A 22893-nucleotide genomic window follows, 5' to 3' on the forward strand; every position below is an offset into this window, starting at 1 on the left:
GAGACTCTTGTTTCCACGAATTGAGGATGAAGATATTATCGCCAATATCAGGTTAGTTGAAAAATCTCTGCCAACGTTTTGTATAGCCACACCAGTAACTACTGGTCAAATTTAGGTGGTTAAATCACATTATCTGGTGTTACAATCTGTAGCTAGGTCAGAGGGTTGTTCAGTTCAAGCACTTCAGATAGTGAGCGGAGTAGTTGAGGAAACATTGAGGGTCAGGAGGAGGGAGCATCTCCGTCACAGCCAGAGATGTGCAAAAGATCCATCAAAATGTACAGTATCTTGTAACAAATACAAGATAGTATAAAAACCAATGTATCAAACTAAAATACGAAATAATTTTGCAAGTATTGTATTTACATTAAATACAGGTATATTGAGGTATTTTGTAATTTCAAAATACAACATTCTCAGTAATGGTAAAAAAAAAAGAAGAAACTTTTTACTTGCTATGACTGTGATATGTGGTTATTTATTTACCTTAGTTGAATGCACTGACTGTAAGTCACTCTGAATAAGAGTGACCGCTAAATGACCTAAATGTAACAATTGCAAAGGACAATGGGTATTATTATTATTGGCCTTGTTTCGGGGGGGGAGCTCATTAGAATAATACCAAGTGTTCATTTTTACATTCATATTTTGGTCATTTAGCAGACACTCTTATCACACCGTAGTGCCATCAGACTTCTGATACCAATGCAGGGTGAAAGGGAGATGGTCAGGAGGAGGAGGGAGCATCTCAGTCACAGCCAGAGATGGGCAAAAGATACATCAAAATGTATCTTGTAACAAATATAAGACAGTCTAAAGACCAATGTATCAAACTAAGATACTAAATACTTTTGCAAATTATTGTATTTACATAAAATACAGGTACAGTGCCTTCGGAAAGTACCTCTTTACTTTTTCCACATTTTGTTACGTTACAGCCTTATTCTAAAATTGATTAAATTGTTTTTTTTCCCTCATCCATCTACACACAATACCCCATAATGACAAAGCAAATAGAGGTTTTTAGAAAATTTTGCAAATGTATTACAAATAAAAAACTGAACTATCACATTTATATAAGTATTCAGACCCTTTGCTCAGTACTTTGTTGAAGTACCTTTGGCAGCGATTACAACATCGAGCCTTCTTGGATATGACGCTACAAGCTTGGCACAACTGTATTTGGGGAGTTTCTCCCATTCTTCTCTGCAGATCCTCTCAAGCTCTGTCAGGTTGGATGGGGAGCGTTGCTGGACAGCTATTTTCAGGTCTCTCCAGAGATGTTCGATCGGGTTCAAGTCCGGGCTCTGGCTGGGCCACTCAAGGACATTCACAGATTTGTCCCGAAGCCACTCCTGCGTTGTCTTGGCTGTGTGCTTAGGGTTGTTGTCCTGTTGGAAGGTGAACCTTTGCCCCAGTCTGAGGTCCTAAGCGCTCTGGAGCAGGTTTTCATCAAGGATCTCTGTACTTTGCTCCATTCATCTTTTCCTCGATCCTGATTAGTCTCCCAGTCCCTGCCACTGAAAAACTTCCCCACAGCATGATGCTACCACCACCATGCTTCACCGTAGGGATGGTGCCAGGTTTCTTTCAGACGTGATGCTTGTCATTCAGGCCAAAGAGTTCAATCTTGGTTTCATCAGACCAGAGAATCTTGTTTCTCAAGGTCTGAGAGTCTTTAGGTGCCTTTTGGCAAACTCCAAGCGGGCTGTCATGTGCCTTTTACTGAGGAGTGGCTTCCGTCTGGCCACTCTACCATAAAGGACTGATTGGTGGAGTTCTGCAGAGATGGTTGTCCTTCTGGAAGTTTCTCCCATCTCCACTGAGGAACTCTATAGATCTGTCAGAGTGACCATTGGGTTCTTGGTCACCTCCCTGACCAAGGCCCTTCTCCCCCGATTGCTCAGTTTGGCCAGGAGGCCAGCTCTAGGAAGAGTCTTGGTGGTTCCAAACTTCTTCCATTTAAGAATAATGGAGGCCACTGTGTTCTTGGGAACCTTCAATTTTTTTGTACCCTTCCCCAGATCTGTGCCTCGACACGATCCTGTCTCAGAGCTCTACGGACAATCCCTTTGACCTCATGCTTGGTTTTTGCTCTTACATGCACTGTAAACTGTGGGACTTTATATAGACAGGTGTGTACCTTTCCAAATCATGTCCAATCAATTGAATTTACCACAGGTGGACTCCAATCAAGTTGTAGAAACATCTCAAGGATGATCAATGGAAACAGGATGTTCAATTTCGAGTCTCATAACAAAGGGTCTGAATACATATGTAAATAAGGTATTTCTGTTTACACTACTGGTCAAAAGTTTTAGAACACCTACTCATTCAAGGGTTTTTCTTTATTTTTACTATTTTCTACATTGCAGAATAATAGTGAAGACATCAAAACTATGAAATAACACATATGGAATCAAGTAGTAACCAAAAAGTGTTAAACAAATCAAAATATATTTTATATTTGAGATTCTTCAAATAGCCACCCTTTGCCTTGATGACAGCTTTGCACACTCTTGGCATTTTCTCAACCAGCTTCATGAGGTAGTCACCTAGAAGCATTTCAATTAACATGTGTGCCTTCTTAAAAGTTAATTTGTTGAATTTCTTTCCTTCTTAACGCGTTTGAGCCCATCAGTTGTGTTGTGACAAGGTAGGGGGGGTATACAGAATAGCCCTATATGGTAAAAGACCAAGTCCATATTATGGCAAGAACAGCTCAAATAAGCAAAGAGAAACAACAGTCCATCATTACTTTAAGACAAGAAGGTCAGTCAATACGGAACATTTCAAGAACTTTGAAAGTTTCTTCAAGTGCAGTCGCAAAACCCATCAAGCTCTATGATGAAACTGGCTCTCATGAGGACCGCCACAGGAATGGAAGACCCAGAGTTACCTCTGCTGCAGAGGATAAGTTCATTAGAGTTACCAGCCTTAGAAATTGCTGCCCAAATAAATGCTTCACAGAGTTCAGGTAACAGACACATCTCAACATCAACTGTTCAGAGGAGACTGTGTGAATCAGGCCTTCATGGTCGAATTGCTGCAAAGAAACCACTACTAAAGGACACCAATAAGAAGAAGAGACTTGCTTGGGCCAAGAAGCACAAGCAATGGACATTAGACCGGTGGAAATGTGTCCTTTGGTCTGGAGTCCAAATTAGAGATTTTTGGTTCCAACCGCCGTGTCTTTGTTAGACGCGGTGTGGGTGAATGGATGATCTCCGCATGTGTATTTCCAACCGTAAAGCATGGAGGAGGAGGTGTTATGGTGTGGGGGTGCTTTGCTGGTGACACTGCCTGGGATTTATTTAGAATTCAAGGCACCCTTAACCAGCATGGCTACCACAGCATTCTGCAGTGATACCCCACCCCATCTGGTTTGGGCTTAGTGGGACTATCATTTGTTTTTCAACAGGACAATGATCCAACACACCTCCAGGCTGTGTAAGGGCTATTTTACCAAGAAGGAGAGTGATGGAGTGCTGCATCAGATGACCTGGTCTCCACAATCTCCCGACTTCAACCAAATTGAGATGGTTTGGGATGAGTCGGACAGCAGAGTGAAGGAAAAGCAGCCAACAAGTACTCTGCATATGTGGGAACTCCTTCAAGACTGTTGGAAAAGCATTCCAGGTGAAGCTGGTTGAGAGAATGCCAAGAGTGTGCAAAGCTGTCATCAAGGCAAAGGGTGGCTATTTGAAGAATGTCAAATATAAAATATATTTTGATTGGTTTAACACTTTTTTGGTTACTACATGTTTCCATATGTGTTATTTCATAGTTTTGATGTCTTCACTATTATTCTACAATGTGGAAAATAGTAAAAATAAAGAAAAGTCCTTGAATGAGTGTTCTAAAACTTTTGACCGGTAGTGTATCATTTTTAATACATTTGCTAAAATTTCAAAGAAACTGTTTTCACTTTGTCATAATGGGGTTTTGTGCGTAGATTCCTGAGGATTTTTATTCATTTAATCAATTTTAGAATAAGGCTGTAACGTAACAAAATGTTGAAAAAGTCAAGGGGTCTGAATACTTTCCGAAGGCACATTATATTGACATTTCTAAATACAAAATACATTTGCAAGTAACGGTAACAAAAACATGTTTTATTTGCTACGGCTGATACCACTGCAGGGTGAAAGGGGGACACAAAATTGTGAACCTCTAAAAAATGTTATAGAAAATTATTACAGGTCTTGAAAGGTTCTTGTTACAAAATACATTGGATTGTGGTTCAGGCTGGTGAAATACAAAATGACAAAATACTCAAAAGTAATTTAAATACGTATTTAAAATACATGTAACAGAAATACTGCCCATCTCTGGTCACAGCTTCGGAGTTAGATAAAGACAGCCCACACGTACACTCAAAGATGGGCAGTATTTATGTTACATGTATTTTAAATATGTATTTTAATTACTTCTGTGTGTTTTGTCATTTCAATTACACTGGGCTGAACTACACCAATGTATTTAGTATTTTCAAAATACTGTAATTTGTATTTTCTAAATACAAAATACTTTTCGATTTTTTTATAGCGGTTCAGATTTTGTGGCCCCCCCTTTCACCCTGCGTTGGTATCAGAAGTCTCATAGCACTATGGTGTGATAAAAACATCAGCTAAATGAGCTAAATATAAATGTATATGTAAAAATGAACAATTGTAATTTGGTAATTTACTTGCTCAACTAAGGTAGTTAAACAACAGCATATCACAGTCATAGCAAGTAAAACCTTTTTGTAACCGTTACTGAGAATGTTGTTGTTGTTTGGGCCGGCTACTTGCAAATGTACAAATATTTTGTAGTTTATTTTGATACATTGATCTTTATGGTATTTTGTATCTGTATTTTGTCATTTTTGCCCATCCCTGCGTACACTGATGGGCAAGGACACACATACAGTGGGGAGAACAAGTATTTGATACACTGACGATTTTGCAGGTTTTCCTACTTACAAAGCATGTAGAGGTCTGTCATTTTTATCATAGGTACACTTCAACTGTGAGAGACGGAATCTAAAACAAAAATCCAGAAAATCAATTACTTTGCATTTTATTGCATGACATAAGTATTTGATCACCTACCAACCAGTAAGAATTCCAGCTCTCACAGACCTGTTAGTTTTTCTTTAAGAAGCCACTCATTACCTGTATTAACTGCACCTGTTTGAACTCGTTACCTGTATAAAAGACACCTGTCCACACACTCAATCAAACAGACTCCAACCTCTCCACAATGGCCAAGACCAGAGAGCTGTGTAAGGACATCAGGGATACAATTGTAGACCTGCACAAGGCTGGGATGGGCTACAGGACAATAGGCAAGCAGCTTGGTGAGAAGGCAACAACTGTTGGCGCAATTATTAGAAAATGGAAGAAGTTCAAGATGACGGTCAATCACCCTCGGTCTGGGGCTCCATGCAAGATCTCACCTCGTGGGGCATCAATGATCATGAGGAAGGTGAGGGATCAGCCCAGAACTACACAGCAGGACCTGGTCAATGACCTAAAGAGAGCTGGGACCACAGTCTCAAAGAAAACCATTAGTAACACACTACGCCGTCATGGATTAAAATCCTGCAGCACACGCAAGGTCCCCCTGCTCAAACCAGCGCATGTCCAGGCCCGTCTGAAGTTTGCCAATGACCATCTGGATGATCCAGAGGTGGAATGGGAGAAGGTCATGTGGTCTGATGAGACAAAAATATAGCTTTTTGGTCTAAACTCCACTCGCCGTGTTTGGAGGAAGAAGAAGGATGAGTACAACCCCAAGAACACCATCCCAACCATGAAGAATGGAGGTGGAAACATCATTCTTTGGGGATGCTTTTCTGCAAAGGGGACAGGACGACTGCACCGTATTGAGGGGAGGATGGATGGGGCCATGTATCGCGAGATCTTGGCCAACAACCTCCTTCCCTCAGTAAGAGCATTGAAGATGAGTCGTGGCTGGGTCTTCCAGCATGACAACGACCCGAAACACACAGCCAGGGCAACTAAGGAGTGGCTCCGTAAGAAGCATCTCAAGGTCCTGGAGTGGCCTAGCCAGTCTCCAGACCTGAACCCAATAGAAAATCTTTGGAGGGAGCTGAAAGTCCGTATTGCCCAGCGACAGCCCCGAAAACCTGAAGGATCTGGAGAAGGTCTGTATGGGAGGAGTGGGCCAAAATCCCTGCTGCAGTGTGTGCAAACCTGGTCAAGACCTACAGGAAACGTATGATCTCTGTAATTGCAAACAAAGGTTTCTGTACCAAATATTAAGTTCTGCTTTTCTGATGTATCAAATACTTATGTCATGCAATAAAATGCAAATTAATTACTTAAAAATCATACAATGTGATTTTCTGGATTTTTGTTTTAGATTCCGTCTCTCACAGTTGAAGTGTATTTATGATAAAAATTACAGACCTCTACATGCTTTGTAAGTAGGAAAACCTGCAAAATCAGCAGTGTATCAAATACTTGTTCTCCCCACTGTAGGTGCGTGCATGCACACACACACACACACACACACACACATTTGAGCCCGTCTTTTAAAAGGTCAGGTCCTCCAAAAGGAGGACACACTTATCCTCAAAGGTGAATTCCTCATTTAAGCCCATAAAGTATTTATGAGGCTAATGACTGGCGGGCTCACCGTGCTGCTTTCTGTCTGTCTCAAACTCTCATATTCCACTCAGAGCAGAGCAGACAGGACATGGACGCATCTGTCAGATCTCCTTTACTGACCGCAGTCAGATCTCCTCTCCTGCTGTAATAATAGCTCCTCCATTAGTTGTTTGGAAGTCACAGAGTTGCGTAATGGAATATTGCTGATTTGGCTCAGTAACTGTAGAAGTGTTCTGTAGCTACTCATAGAAAGCAAAAGGGAAATGCCCTCTTCCGAAAAAAAGGTATCTTATGACTTTTTCAGAGGTTACGAAATAGAATATCTAAAAGAGGAGCTGAACAGTGGGTGGACCTGTCATCTGTAGACACTCATAGAAGGCAAACAGCATTCTTTTCTGGCTCTGTCTTTATCTTGACAGTGTGTTTGGTCCGAAGGTAGACTGAAATAGTCGCTCCTGGAAGAGATTAAAGAGTGCTGTCAAGCAAAAACGTATGCCATGAGTCTGTAGACTGACAAGAAAAGGCTTTGTAGTCAACTATTTATAAATGCAATGGCTTGGAACTTGTCAAGAACTTGTTGTGAATCCCTGCAATGGAGCACCCAGATGTCCAGAGAAATGGAAATCTGGAACTTGAAGGGCAGTGTACTCAAACACAGTATTTATTTGCATTCAGATGACATACATTTAGGACAGGAGTCGACTGTATACCATTAAAAGATTGTAAAATGTGTCTATGTATGAGTGTGTGAAAGAGAGAGCGGGAGAGACAGGGAGAGAGAGAGAGACAGGGAGAGAGAGAGAGACGGGGAGAGAGAGAGACGGGAGAGAGAGAGACGGGAGAGAGAGAGAGACGGGGAGAGAGAGAGAGACAGGGAGAGAGAGAGACCTGCGAAATTATATCTAAGCTAGAATGATGTATTACCTGTCCCAGTATTAATGGCTCCTCAGAGATAGGAGAGATGAGAAATAAGATATCTCTCTCACCTGAGTCCATTGACAGCATAATCCAAGGTTAGGGTCAACACCTAAAGGATGACTTCTGTCATTGATTGAACTTCCTTAAGACAGAGGATTTGGTACAGTATGACCCCAACCTTGGTGTGATTCACTGGTAGAACTGAATGACTAAAGACAGCCATCCTGAGTGGCGCAGTGGTCTAAGGCCACTAGAGATCCTGGTTCGAATTCAGGCTCTGTCGTAGCCGGCCGCGACCGGGAGACCCATGGGGCGGCGCACAATTGGCCCAGCGTTGTCCAGGGTAGGGGAGGGAATGGCCGGCAGGGATGTAGCTCAGTTGGTAGAGTTTGCAACGCCAGGGTTGTGGGTTTGATTCCCACGGGGGGCCTGTATGAACATTTTAAAAGTAATGTAAGTCGCTCTGGATAAGAGCGTCTGCTAAATGACAAAAAAATCAATAATAATAATAATCATCATTATAGTACAGACAGAAAGAGGGAGAGTGTGCCAAGAATAGTTGACATGATCAAGAGTGTTAGCGTGTGTAGTTAGATAAGAAAGATACAGCAGATTACTTTAAGGAGATTGATTGTTCATTGATCATCTTAAGGAATGTCTGGGAGTTATTTTTCTCAACGGGGTAGGAATTAATAGAATTTCCTTATAGAAAATCAAAGCATTTTCCCCTCTGATGTACATATTCTCTTTTATAGATTTTGAAATAACAGTCACAGTCAGACTCGCCATACTGGGATGTGTTTTCTTTGATCCGTTGCCCTCCCTGCTGGCAGCTCCTGTCTATGTGTGTAGTATATTGACTGGGGATGCTGACTGACTGGGTCAATGTCTGTGTCTCTCGCTTTGATTTCAGATAAAGCTGCTGGGGGTCTACTTTATCTCCTCTCAAGAGTTCTTGGCAAATGCATACGTGCTGGCTGTGCTGCTGTTCTTCGCCCTGATCCTGCAGAGAACCTTCCTCCAGGCCTCGTATTATGTGGCCATCGAGACGGGCATCAACTTACGAGGGGCTATACAGGTACTGTACTGTTGGCCTATATACAGAAGGGACCACATCGCACAAATGATCTCTGCAAACTTTCGCATACATCACACATTGATGTCAATGGAGATTTGTGTGAAGACATTCTGCCCCTTATGCTTATTCTCATTCTCTATTACTTAGAAACAGGGAATTAGTGTCACAAAAGCATATGCAGTATCAATATTTCAATTTTGAACAGTATGCCTGTCAATGGTAGAAGCCCAGTAGAGCTCATAGAGAGTACAGTCATACATTGTCAATACATACAATGACATACAGGTAACTGGCCAAGTAAAGGAAACCCCAACATAAAGTGTCTTAATAGAGCATTGGGCCACCACGAGCCACCAGAACAGCTTCAATGCGCCTTGGCAGTGTCGAGAGGGATGCGACACCATTCTCCCACGAGAAATTCCTTAATTTGGTGTTTTGTTGATGGTGGTCTCAGCCGCCGCTCCAGAATCTCCCATGTGTTCAATTGGGTTGAGATCTGGTGACTGAGACACACACACACACACACACACACACACACACACACACACACACTTTATTAAACCCTGTATGCTCCTTCGAGACCCCTTTTTCAAAGTCACTGAAATCTATTCTTCTAGCCATGGTAGCCAAAATAATGGGCAATTGGGCATTTTTATACATGACCCTAAGCATGATGGGATGTTAATTGGTTAATTAACTCAGCAACCACACCTGTTTGGAAGCACCTGTTTTCAATATACTTTGTATCCCTCATTTACTCAAGTGTTCCCTTTATTTTGGCAGTTACCTGTACATTGTCCCTTATGTTGTCATTATTATACATGTATAGCAGTGGGGGGGACTAAGAATGAGAGTAGCCAAACTACATCACAGGTTAGGTGAGTTGTTGTAAGGCGAGGTCCTCTGATAACTACAATATATAACAGGTTTGGGAGGGAGGAGCAATCATTTATCTGTTTCCCTATGATGTGTCTGACTAACTTCTCCTTCCAGACTAAGATCTACAATAAGATAATGCGGCTGTGCACCTCCAACATGTCTATGGGAGAACTGACTGTGGGACAGATCTGCAACCTGGTAGCCATAGATACCAACCAGCTCATGTGGTTCTTCTTCCTCTGTCCCAACCTGTGGGCCATGCCAGTCCAGGTAACACTATTCTGTTCTACTCTACTCTACTTGGTTAGTTTATATACAGATTTATTTGATTCTATTCTATCTGGGTATATTCTGTTTGGTTCTAGTCTACAGTACACTGTAAAGGGATTGCTGTAAATTTGACAGTAATTTACAGGCAGTAAATAGGCAAGAAAGTTACTATATTTAATATTGCAGTACACCTACTGTAATCTAAATACAGTATCACAGCAAGTACTGTGTAATGACACACAGTACAATACTGTAGAATTGACTGTATAGTACTGTAAAAAAAAGTAAATGCTACCATAATCTGAATTAATTAATTAATTAATGGATGAATGAATTCACTTCATTGAGGGGATTGGGTTTTGTATTTCACTGAATTGGGTTTTGTATTTCACTACTTTTTTTTTTACAGTAATTTACAGGTAACTGGCTGCCAGGATGTTTTTACAGTGGTTTTTGCATCTCTAAAAATACAGTACAGTACTGATTCTGTGGGATGGACTTGCAGTACCATTTGAAATATAGCAATTCTTCCCTCCCCCACAATCTTCCCACAATGTACCAGAATTTACAGTATGCTGCAGTAAAATGTTTCACAGTATTTTACTGCTGATAATATCCAAAATTACAGTGTAAATGACAGTTTTCCATTACAGTGTATTCTAGTCTAATCTACTGTATCAAAGGCAAACGCAGGATATGAGTCAGAAGGGTAGAACAATTAAAAAAGACAGCCAGGCAGAAAAGAAGAAGCACAGCAGGAGGCCCCTATGGATTTGAAATAGATTTATTGCATACTATATATTACAACAGAACAGTGTGACCTTCAGGTTTATGCTCTATGGCATGTATAATTCATGTTAAGCAGTTGTCACGCCCTGTCTCTGGGGACTCTGTTATGTTGAGCCAGGGTGTGTAAAGTCTATGTCATGTGTTTCTATGTTGGCCGGGGTGGTTCTCAATTAGAGGCAACGTGAATCAGCTGTTGCTTGTTGTCTCTGATTGGGAACCATACTTAGGTAGTCGTTTGGCATTTGTGTGGGGTGGTATCTTGTTCCGTGTTGGTTTGTGTTTGTTACCAAGGACTTCACGTATCGTTTTGTTGTTTTTGTTCGTGTGGTGAATATATAATAAAGTATGTTCGCATTCCACGCTGCGCATTGGTCCAATCCTTTTGACGATCGTGACAGAAGATCCCACCATACACTGTGCCAAGCAGCGTGAAGAGGAGAGAGGTTGGACTTGGGAGCAGAGGATGGAGAGTCTGGCGAGAGCCATGGAGGGCATATCCACGAGGGAGAGGCACCCCCAATACATTTTTAGGGGGGGGCACATGGCATGGGCGACGGGGCTGCTGGAGGCAGATAAAGGGCGAGTTTGTGGACGAGGAGAAAAGGCCACCGGGTTACGGGAGCCATTGGTGATTAGAGGGAGGGAAAGTGTAGAGGCACGGCGAGAGGTACTGAAGTGTGTTGCCAGTCCGGTCCGGCCCGTTCCTGATCCCCGTATAAGGCCAGTGGTGTGTGTTCCCAGTGCGGTCCGGCCTGTTCCTGTCCCTCGCACCAAGCCTGTGATGCGCGTCGCCAGCCCGGTCCGGCCTGTTCCTGCCCCTCGCACCAAGCCTATGGTGCGCGTCGCCAGCCCGGCCCGTTCCTGCTCCCCGCACCAAGACAGTGGTGCGCTTAGTCAGCCCGGTTCGGCCCGTCCCTGCTCCCCGCACCAAGCCAATGGTGCGCGTCGCCAGCCCGGCCCGGCCTGTTCCTGCCCCTCGCACCAAGCCAATGGTGCGCGTCGCCAGCCCGGCCCGGCCTGTTCCTGCCCCTCGCACCAAGCCAATGGTGCGCGTCGCCAGCCCGGCCCGGCCTGTTCCTGCCCCTCGCACCAAGCCAATGGTGCGCGTCGCCAGCCCGGCCCGGCCTGTTCCTGCCCCTCGCACCAAGCCAATGGTGCGCGTCGCCAGCCCGGCCCGGCCTGTTCCTGCTCCCCGCACCAAGCCTGTGGTGCGCGTCGCCAGCCCGGCCCGGCCTGTTCCTGCTCCCCGCACCAAGCCAATGGTGCGCGTCGCCAGCCCGGCCCGGCCTGTTCCTGCTCCCCGCACCAAGCCAATGGTGCGCGTCGCCAGCCCGGCCCGGCCTGTTCCTGCTCCCCGCACCAAGCCTGTGGTGCGCGTCGCCAGCCCGGCCCGGCCTGTTCCTGCTCCCCGCACCAAGCCAGTGGTGCGCGTCGCCAGCCCGGCCCGGCCTGTTCCTGCCCCTCGCACCAAGCCAATGGTGCGCGTCGCCAGCCCGGCCCGGCCTGTTCCTGCTCCCCGCACCAAGCCTATGGTGCGCGTCGCCAGCCCGACCCGGCCTGTTCCTGCTCCCCGCACCAAGCCAATGGTGCGTGTCGCCAGCCCGGCCCGGCCTATTCCTGCTCCCCGCACCAAGCCTGTGGTGCGCATCGTCAGCCCGGTCCGGCCCGTTCCTGCTCCCCGCACCAAGCCAGGGGTGCGCGTCGTCAGCCCGGTCCGGCCCATTCCTGCTCCCCGCACCAAGCCAATGGTGCGCGTCGCCAGCCCGGTCCGGCCCATTCCTGCTCCCCGCACCAAGCCTGTGGTGCGCGTCGTCAGTCCAGCACAGCCCGTGCCCGTTTCACCGGTGCCTGGTCAGGTACCGGTCAGCTGCTCCACACCGGAGCCTAAGCAATCCGCTCCACCGATGTCCAGCTCCAGCCAGCGGGGCCAGACCAGACCAGGGGCGCTACGGGGGGGTTGTTAGAGGGTGGTGGTCAAGCCCGGAGCCGGATCCGCCTCTGAGGAGGAATGCCCACCCGGCCCTCCCCTGTTCGGTTTATGTTTGGCGCGGTCGCAGTCCGCGCCTTTGGGGGGGGTACTGTCACGCCCTGTCTCTGGGGACTCTGTTATGTTGAGCCAGGGTGTGTAGAGTCTATGTTATGTGTTTCTATGTTGGCCGGGGTGGTTCTCAATCAGAGGCAACGTGAATCAGCTGTTGCTTGTTGTCTCTGATTGGGAACCATACTTAGGTAGTCGTTTGGCATTTGTGTGGGGTGGTATCTTGTTCCGTGTTGGTTTGTGTTTGTTACCAAGGACTTCACGTATCGTTTTGTTGTTTTTGTTTGTGTGGTGAATATATAATAAAGTATGTTCGCATTCCACGCTGCGCATTGGTCCAATCCTTTTGACGATCGTGACAGCAGTGATGATCTCTCATATCCTTTCTCTAAATCCATACATGGAAATGTGTGTTGGTGGAAAAAATTTTAATTTGAAATATACTGAACCAAAATATAAACACAACATTTAAAGTGTTGGTCCCATGTTTAATGAGCTGAAATAAAAGATCCCAAAAATTGTCCATACGCACAAAAAGCGTATTTAAAATCAAATCAAATCACATTTTATTTGCCACATGCGCCGAATACAACAGGTGTAGACCTTACAGTGAAATGGTTACTTATAAGCCCTTAACCAACAATGCAGTAAAAAAATTAAAAGATAAGAAAAAAAAATGCAAATAGTCCAGGTAGCCATGATTAGCTGTTCAGGAGTCTTATGGCTTGGGGGTAGAAGCTGTTAAGAATCCTTTTGGATCTAGACTTGGCGCTCCGGTACCGCTTACCATGCGGTAGCAGAGAGAACAGTCTATGACTACGGTGGCTGGAGTCTTTGACAATTTTTAGGGCCTTCCTCTGACACCGCCTGGTATAGAGTTCCTGGATGGCAGGAAGCTTGTCTGGGCCGTACGCACTTCCCTCTGTAGTGCCTTTGCGGTCGGAGGCCAAGCAGTTGCCATACCAGGCGGTGATGCAATCAGTCAGGATGCTCTTGATGGTGTAGCTGTACAACTTTTTGAGGATCTGAGGACCCATAGGCTTTGTCGTGCCCTTTTCACGACTGTCTTGGTGTTTGGACCATGGTTGCGCTGCATGAGTCAAATGGTGGTCACACCAGATACTGACTGGTTTTCTGATCCACACCCCTATCTTTTTTTTTTTTTTGTGTCTGTGACCAACAGATGCATATCTGTATTCCCAGTCATGTGAAATCCATAGATTTGGACCTAATGAATTGATTTCAATTGACTGTTTTCCTTATAGGAACAGTAACTCAGTAAAATCTTTGAAATTGTTGCATGTTGCGTTTATATTTTTGTTCAATGTAGTATGCTAGTATGGGTATTTGGACACGGTCAGTTTCTCCTACCACACTCTCTCTCTCTCAAGGTCAATGGGAGACAGGTTAATGGCATATTGTGTTTGTGTGTGTGCTTGTGTGTGTGTGTGTGTGTGTGTGTGTGTGAGAGAGAGAGAGAGATAGAGAGAGAAGCTGCGATTCACACATGTTCCACTAAATTGCATGTCCAATCAGGCGTACAATCCAATTTTCCCTGATCTTAACATTTCCCAAGGTTTAAAATGCCCAAACAACATTCTGTATTGTATTCTTCAGATCATTGTGGGAGTGATTCTGCTCTACTACCTCCTGGGGATCAGTGCCTTGATCGGGGCCACAGTCATCGCTGTCCTGGCCCCTGTCCAGTACTTTGTGGCCACCAAGCTGTCCCAAGCACAGAAGAGCACCCTGGTGAGTAATAAATGCCATTTAGATGACACTTTTATCCAAAGCGATTCACAGCCATGGCCAGAGATGGGCAGTATTTCTGTTACATGTATTTTAAATACGTATTTCATTACTTTTGAATTATTTTTGAGTATTTTGTCATTTGTGTTACACTGGCCTGAGTAACCCTTTTATATTAAGTTGCATCTATTACTATGTAACTACATAGTAATAAATGTAGTAACAACATAGTTAAGTGGGTAATACTATGTAATGACATGGTATTAAGGTTGTAGTGCTATCAGTTATTACACAATTGGAACAAGGAATGTTTACTTACGCATCCACTTGCTGAAGGTTTTCCACATGTGTAACTACTGATGTTAATAAAGCCGCATACAAACATGGTCTCTTTTTTGCTTTATTGAGTAAGGCAGCTCCAAAATGCAGGTGTTTCTGTGGTGGTGGGGCAGCCAGCGGAAAATACAGAGCGTAGGTGTTGGTAATGTTCTCTAGTTGTGCCGTGATTGACTCAGTGTTCTGTCACTCATGGGTACACTATGTCACTGCCAAGTCTAAGGGTAGAGCTAGAAAATTCAAGCCCCTTTGGTGCTGCCATGGAGTTACATTAAAAGTGCCCATCCATGAAGGCTCAAGGTCATTGGCCACAGATAAAATGACATCAAATCACGTTATATCTACAGTAGCTTTGATTGGACTGATCATGTCAACATCATACTTTCAAAATTTTAGCTAGCAGTCATCATCATGAATCAAGTCGACAATCTACTGGCAAATCCTTTTTAATCCTTGTCATATGAAGAGAAATAATGAAGAGAAATTATAGATAAAACGTATCGGTGCTCATCGGCCATTGGACATAAACATTACACAACAAGTTGGAAATCGCAAATTCAACAATGAGTGGTTTGGAAGGAATCAGTGGCTAACTGCAAGCATTGCAAAGCAATCACTAGCCTGCTATTCAGTGGAGTGGCTGTGTGGTCCCAAGTCTGGGATTAAGGGTCTCTTTTCCAAGTTTAAAATGATAATCATTCAACGTTGGCCATGCTGTCAATGAAGCATGATTTGTGCCGCGCTCAAAACAACTTAACTCGGAACTGCGAAATCTGACTTCAGTGAGTTCAAGACAACTGGGAACTCGGGAAAAACGAGCTCCGACTGGGAAAATACGTTTTGAACGGTCAGACAACTCAAAATTGTAAATCCGGAACTCGTGCCTCTTTCTAGAGCTACGACCTGAAGATCACTGACGTCATCATGATTCAACCTTGTTTTTTTCCCCGAGTTCCCAGTTGTCTTGAAAGCACCATAAATCCAGAGAATGCCAGACTTTGATGACAAAATTTGCCCACGAAAGACCTCCGCGCCACCTTCCTGTTCAAGTGAGCACAGCACAACAACGTGAGTCCAAAAATGTATTGTATGCTGCTGCATAAATGATGTAATATGCCAGGGAGATATGTATACTGTAGCTAAGAAAGTAATACTAAGTGTATGTTGTGTAGTAAGCTGTTAGTAGCCCATGTGCCTCACCCTAATAAATTGGTCTATTTTCCCCTCTTAATTTCGCCTACTGTTCTGACTTTGTGGTGCACATGTAGCCTATAACCTGTTTTAGAGAAATGTAATCATCGAATATTGTAAGAGCTTTCATTGTCTGCTTATAAGTCTCCCGAGTGGCGCAGTGGTCTAAGGCACTGCATCGCAGTGCTAGCTGTGCCACTAGAGATCCTGGTTCGAATCCAGGCTCTGTCGTAGCCGGCCGCGACTGGGAGACCCATGGGTCGGCGCACAATTGGCCCAGCGTCGTCCAGGGTATGGGAGGGAATGGCCGGCAGGGATGTAGCTCAGTTGGTAGAGCATGGCATTTATGTATGCACTCACTACCTGTAAGTCGCTCTGGATAAGAGCGTCTGCTAAAATGTAAATGTAATATGCCCCCTTTATTTATCTTACTTGGTGTACAGGGAGAACATTATAAGAACGGCCCATGTTCTGAATTCTGTCGCTGTACATTTCAAAAGTGCTGAACAAATAGTTATATTGACTACGTCCGTGCTCGCTCATTAATGTCTTAATTGAAATTACAGATTGCCTCTTATCCACTTGTCATCCCCTTATGCCATAGTTTGTACATCTCAATTGTCAGTAGAAACCACATTTGTTTAAGCAAGTCAGCCATATCAGCTTTGTTTTTTTTAAAGGCAGTAAATGAGGCTGAATGAACTGTTTTGCAGACAGTCAAGGCTCCGCTGATAGCCAGGTGTAGCAGTGGTAAGGTGTTGGGACTGCTGTTGGGACTGCTGTTGGGACAGCATTATAGGCCCTAACAGTTTGTGGGCACCGTTTGTCACCGTTATAGTGCATTGAATGTATTGTTTAGTGTTGTGTAGTGGCTTTGCTGGCATGCATCCCACATTATTTTTGTTTTGCCCCACCAAGATTTACATGCCAAAATCGCCACTGATGTTATTAACACAATCCAAAATCTGACCTTGTTACATGTAACTACAAGGTGCCACTACCATCGAATCCACATGTAATACCAGGGTTAAATAGGCTAAGACCAGGTTACAACAATTGTAACAAGGCACACCCTTGTCATTAACTACTGGTCATTTTCAATGTGTTTATTTCTATATTATGACCTGGCTCAAAGGCTATACTGAATCAAGTATAATGTAAAAACAATGGCGTTACATAGGATATACTTGTAATTACATTTACATTTACATTTACGTCATTTAGCAGACGCTCTTATCCAGAGCATACATTATTTATTTATTAATTTTTTCATACTAGCCCCCCGTGGGAATCGAACCCACAACCCTGGCGTTGCAAACGCCATGCTCTACCAACTGAGCTACATATCTGCCGGCCATTCCCTCCCCTACCCTGGACGACGCTGGGCCAATTGTGCGCCGCCCATGAGTCTCCCGGTCGCGGCCGGCTGCGACAGAGCCTGGATTCGAACCAGGATCTCTAGTGGCACAGCTAGCACTGCGATGCAGTGCCTTAGACCACTGCGCCATTATCATGTACCTACCCAGGAGCAAGCAACTTAATGTAACGTGAGGGTATAATCTTTGTAATTACGATGTAGTTGCAATGTAATAACCTTTGCAGACAATAGGCTAACCAGGAGAAATTAGGAGACAGGAGAACATTAGGTATAACCCTTTATAACAATCTTTAACAACCAACTTTGTAATTACAATTTTATTACAAGGTATATTCTACTACTGTATCTACTGTATTTACAATGTACTTACCCTGGAGCAAGCAACTTAATGTAAAGTGAAGTGACATTTTTAATGACTTTGTACTTACAATATAACAACCCTTGCAGACAATAGGCTAACCAGGAGAAATAAGGAGACAGGAGAACGTTCTTCTCAGTTTGACTTTTCTTTAATAGATTTTACAAATATTCATATTCAAACTATTCAAATTAAATTCTCCATTTCAGACTTAAAGCAATAATTATTATTAAAACATACTAACTAGTTAGTAAAACATACTAACACAGGGTGGTAAAGCTAGCTAGCATTTCCCCCCCAAAAAAAATCCTCAGCAAGTGGTATTCTGGGTACCAGTCTCTACCGTTCCACTCTTTGGCAGAGACTGGCAACCAGGCTAAGCAAGTGGATGTGTAATTACACATTCCTTGTTCCAATTGTGTAATAACTGATAGCGCTAAAACCTTATTACCACGCATTTACATAGTAATACCTGTGTAACTACTATGTTGTTACTACAGTTATTACTGTGTAATTACATAGTAATAGGGGAAACTTAATGTAAAGGGTTACCCTGGCCTGAACTACAATCAAATGTATTTTGTAACGTTTTTTTTTTGAGACCTGTAATTTGTACACAATAGCGGTTCACAATTTTGTGGCACCCTTTCACCCTGCATTGGTATCAGAAGTCTGACTGCACAATGGTGTGATAAGAGTGTCTGCTAAATGACCAAAATGTCAATGTAAAAATGAACACTTGCAAAGCATGCTGGGTATTATTCTAATGAGCTCCGTCCCCAAAACAAGGCCAATAATAATATTTTATCTAGTTGTAGTACTCTGCAAAAGTATTTAAATTGGACACATTGGTCTTTAGACTATCTTGTAGGTGTAACAAGATACATTTTGATGTATCTTTTGCCCGTCTCTGGTCATGCCTGCATACATTTTACATACGGTGGTCCCGGGAATTGAACACACTATCGGGCGTTGGAAGCCCCATACTCTACCAACTGAGCTACAGTAGGACCCTTCAATAAGCAGTTAGCAGTTAGACAAACAGTGTTCTGTGTGGGCTCTGACCTATCACTGTTCCAAGGAGACCGACTGCACTGCCATCTTGGCAAACAGTCTGGGTATGTTTTGATTTTATCTTCCTGGTGGGAGAGATTAGAGAGTAGATGTCATGAGACTGCTGAATTAAGGTGCGTGATCCTTTTATAGTAAACACACACACCCTCAGATATTGGATAACCGTTGTTATCTTACTGATAATAACCAAGTGGATTGGTAAGAAACAATAGTATTTTTCAACCATAATCTCTTCATTAATCACGTAACATGTCTTCCTGCTTCGTCTGCCTCTCTCTCTCTAAATACACTGTTCATTTCTATAATACCATGCTACTGTAATACATAAGTGTGTATACCACTAGCTTAATTGTCTGTGTAACGATCCCGGCAGTCTGAGTCGGGTCCTGTCTGGGGACTAGTTTTTCTGCTCGTGATCTCCAGTTTCCCGAGGGTTCTGGAACGCTCCGGGGAGCTCTCTTGATTTCCGCACCTGCATCCCATCAGCAATCTGCACACCTGGTCCTGATCATCACCCTTCTTAGGCTCTGGCCTAACATCCATTCCCTGCCGGATCGTTAGCCATGAACAGTAGGTTTACCAGAGTATCAGTCTTAGAGCTTCTAGCGTTAGTTTTGTTGTTTTGCACCTTGTTGGTTTATTGTTTACTTACCTCCGTTTTGTTCCATCTGCAGTCACTCGTCCGGAACCTTCATCCAACCTCTGCCTGATGGTCGGCGGCTGCCGAGCCATGATTGGATCAACCACTGCACCCCCAACAACTAATCAACGCCGCCCGCTCTGTTCCCTGGATTATTCAGCATCACTCTTGAATTTGTAAATAAACACTCACCTTCGTTTCAACTTACCTTGTCCTGGTCTGCTTCTGGGTTCTGGCTTTGTAACTCGTGACAGAACGATCCGGCCAGTAATGAACCCAGCGGACCTGGACTCTGTTCGCCATGCCATTACCCATCAGGAGAAGATGTTGGGCCATCATAGCACGGAGCTACAGGAGATCGCGGTGGCAGTTCGGAACCTTTCTACCGGTCTGACGGAGGTCCAGAACCAGCGCAAGTTTCCGGTGGAGGATCCACTACCGGTTTCACCCATCTCGCCTGCCGCGTCTGGAGCGGTGTCCTTCCGTGAGCCCAAGGTTCCGACGCCGGATAAATATGAGGGGGAGCTGGGAAGATGCCGTTCTTTCCTTATGCAGTGTGGGTTAGTGTTCGATCTACAGCCCTACTCTTATGCCACAGACAAGGCTAGGATAGCCTTTGTGATTGAGTTGCTGCGTGGTCGAGCGCTGGAGTGGGCTTCAGCCGTTTGGGAACGACAAGACCCCTGCATGGCTTCATACCAGGGGTTCACGGCCGAGATGAGGAAGCTTTTCGACCATTCCGTCCGAGGGAGGGACGCAGCTAGGCGCCTGTTTTCGCTTCACCAAGGAACTCGCAGCGTGGCCGACTTCGTGATCGAGTTCAAGACGTTGGCTGTGGAGAGTGGGTGGAATGAGGAGTCTTTGCAAGCGGCCTTTTACCAGGGTCTGTCGGAGCAGCTCAAGGATGAGTTGATCTCCTATCCGGAGCCTAGTGACCTGGACAGCTTGGTAGCCTTGTCTATTCGGGTGGATAATCGAGTCCGAGAGCGAAGGAGGGAGAAGCAATGGGGTCCGTCCAATCGATCAGCTTCTCAGGTTCCAGTCGGGTCGGGGATTGGACCAGAATACGTCGATCATCGTCCACCACACAGGATTAGTGGAGAGGTCCTGTCTCCCGATTCGGAACCAATGCAAGTAGGGCGGCACGGGTTAACCAAGGAGGAACGCCAACTCAGACGTAGGACTAACTGTTGCCTCTACTGTGGTGGTTCGGGACATTACCTCGCCACCTGTTCCCGGCGGTCGTCAAACTGCGCGGCTCGCTAAAGTTGGGAGGACTTTTAGCGAGCCAGTTTCGACCTCTCAATACCTCTGTCAGACCCCGTTTCCCGGCTACCCTTGTGAACAGGAATCAGAGCTTAGCGATTAACGCTTTTATCGATTCAGGTGCCGATGGAAGCTTTCTTGATGCCGAGTTGGTGGAACAGCTGGGGCTTTCCAAGGAGCAATTGCCGGAAGCCATTGAGGCGACCACTCTGAACGGCAGTAGTCTGGCACGTATCACGATGAGGACTGAACCGGTTAAGATGCTGTTGTCGGGGAATCATTCGGAGATGATTTCATTCTTCATTCTGCCGTCTTCCCATGTTCCTCTGGTCCTTGGATACCCCTGGCTGAAGGAACACAATCCCACGTTCGATTGGGTGACGGGCAAGGTAACGAGTTGGAGCCTTGATTGTCATGCTAACTGTCTCAAGACTGCCTGTCCCCATTCGGTTCCCAGTCAGGTGATTGAGGCTAAACCCCCCAGATTTGTCCCTGGTTCCCGAGACATATCACGATTTGGGGGAAGTGTTCAGTAAGCAGAAGGCTCTGTCACTCCCCTCCCCACCGACCTTATGATTGTGCCATCAACCTGTTCCCTGGGGCTGTCTACCCCAAGGGAAGGTTATACAGTATCTCCCGCCCTGAACGTGAGGCTTTGGAGACCTACATCAAGGAGTCCCTAGCTGCTGGTCTCGTTCGTCCCTCGTCATCACCCCTGGGGGCAGGATTCTTCTTTGTGGGTAAGAAGGATGGCTCTCTTCGACCGTGTATTGATTATCGGGGGTTGAATGACATCACGGTCAAGAACAAGTATCCCCTGCCCTTGATGAGTTCTGCCTTCGACTCCTTACAGGGTGCTACGGTGTTCACCAAGCTAGACCTACGCAATGCGTATCACATGGTCCGGATCAGAGAGGGAGACGAGTGGTTGACGGGTTTCAATACACCGATGGGTCACCGAGTATCAGGTGATGCCGTTTGGATTGACCAATGCTCCAGCGGTATTCCAGAGTATGGTGAAACGACGTCCTGAGAGATATGATCGGTCTCTTTGTGTTTGTTTATCTGGATGACATTCTGATCTTCTCGAAGGAACCTTCCGACCACGTCCAGCATGTCCGGCAGGTTCTGCAGCGATTGTTGGAGAATCGCCTGTTCGTGAAGGCCGAGAAGTGCGAGTTTCACGCCCACACGACATCCTTTCTCGGGTACATCATCTCCAGGGGAGAGATTAGGATGGACCAGGAGAAGGTTAGAGCGGTTCTGGAATGGGCCCAGCCCGGTACGAGATTGCAGCTCCAGAGATTTTTGGGGTTTGCAATTTCTACCGCAGATTCATCCGGGATTACAGCCGTGTGGCCGCTCCGTTAACTGCCTTGACTTCCAGTATCAGGAGCTTCAAGTGGAATCCGGAGGCGGATCGAGCGTTTCTGGATTTGAAGAGGCGATTCACCAACGCACCGATTCTCTCTCAACCGGACACGGCCCGTCAGTTCGTCGTTGAAGTGGACCGCGTCTGATGTGGGAGTTGGCGCCATCCTGTCGCAGCGATGCTCCACGGACAGTAAACTCCATCCCTGCGCCTACTACTCTCGTCGCCTTTCGCCTGCGGAGAGGAATTACGATGTGGGTAACCGGGAGCTTCTCGCGGTGAAACTTGCCTTGGAGGAGTGGCGCCACTGGTTGGAGGGGCGGAGCAACCGTTTGTTGTCTGGACTGACCACAAGAATCTTGCTTACGTGCAATCGGCTAGACGTCTCAACTCCCGTCCAGGCCAGGTGGTCGTTGTTTTTCGGACGATTCAATTTTTCCCTGACGTTCCGACCTGGATCTAAGAACGGCAAGGCGGACGCCTTGTCTCGGATGTTCTCCAAGACGGAGGAGAGTGGGTCCAAGACCGAGACAATTCTTCCCCGGAACTGCGTCGTGGGAGCTGTTAGGTGGAAGATTGAGGAGGAGGTGATGGCGGCCCTTCGGACGCAGCCCGGTCCCGGTAACGGTCCACCCGGTCGGTTGTTTGTGCCTGAGTCGGTTCGTCCTGCGGTCCTCAAATGGTCCCACGCCAGCAAGATGGCTTGTCACCCTGGCGTGGCTCGGACGATGGCGTTTCTTCGCAGACGTTTTTGGTGGCCTGCCATGGCCGAGGATACTCGGGGTTATGTTGCTGCCTGTCCAGTGTGTGCGCAGAATAAGAGTACCAATCGGCCCAGCTCTGGACTACTTCACCCCCTTCCTATTCCCCGGCGACCATGGTCGCATCTGGCCCTGGACTTTGTCACTGGGTTGCCCGCTTCTGAGGGGAACACGGT

The 22893-nt window shown here is 45.6% G+C and overlaps 1 protein-coding gene across 6 annotated transcripts in view; it reads left to right on the forward strand.

Moving 5' to 3' along the window:
- The window catches only part of LOC121532059 (ATP-binding cassette sub-family C member 8-like), a 168425-nt gene that overhangs the window by 65549 nt on the left and 79983 nt on the right, over positions 1-22893 (forward strand). For all 6 annotated transcript variants that reach the window (XM_045227177.1, XM_045227178.1, XM_045227180.1 and 3 more), the window contains exons 8-10: positions 8452-8616; positions 9610-9765; positions 14210-14344. In XM_045227177.1, coding sequence (XP_045083112.1) covers positions 8452-8616; positions 9610-9765; positions 14210-14344 — 456 coding nt within the window. The remainder of the gene's footprint in view (positions 1-8451; positions 8617-9609; positions 9766-14209; positions 14345-22893) is intronic.

Source organism: Coregonus clupeaformis, chromosome 19, assembly GCF_020615455.1.
Source record: "Coregonus clupeaformis isolate EN_2021a chromosome 19, ASM2061545v1, whole genome shotgun sequence".
Taxonomy (NCBI): domain Eukaryota; kingdom Metazoa; phylum Chordata; class Actinopteri; order Salmoniformes; family Salmonidae; genus Coregonus; species Coregonus clupeaformis.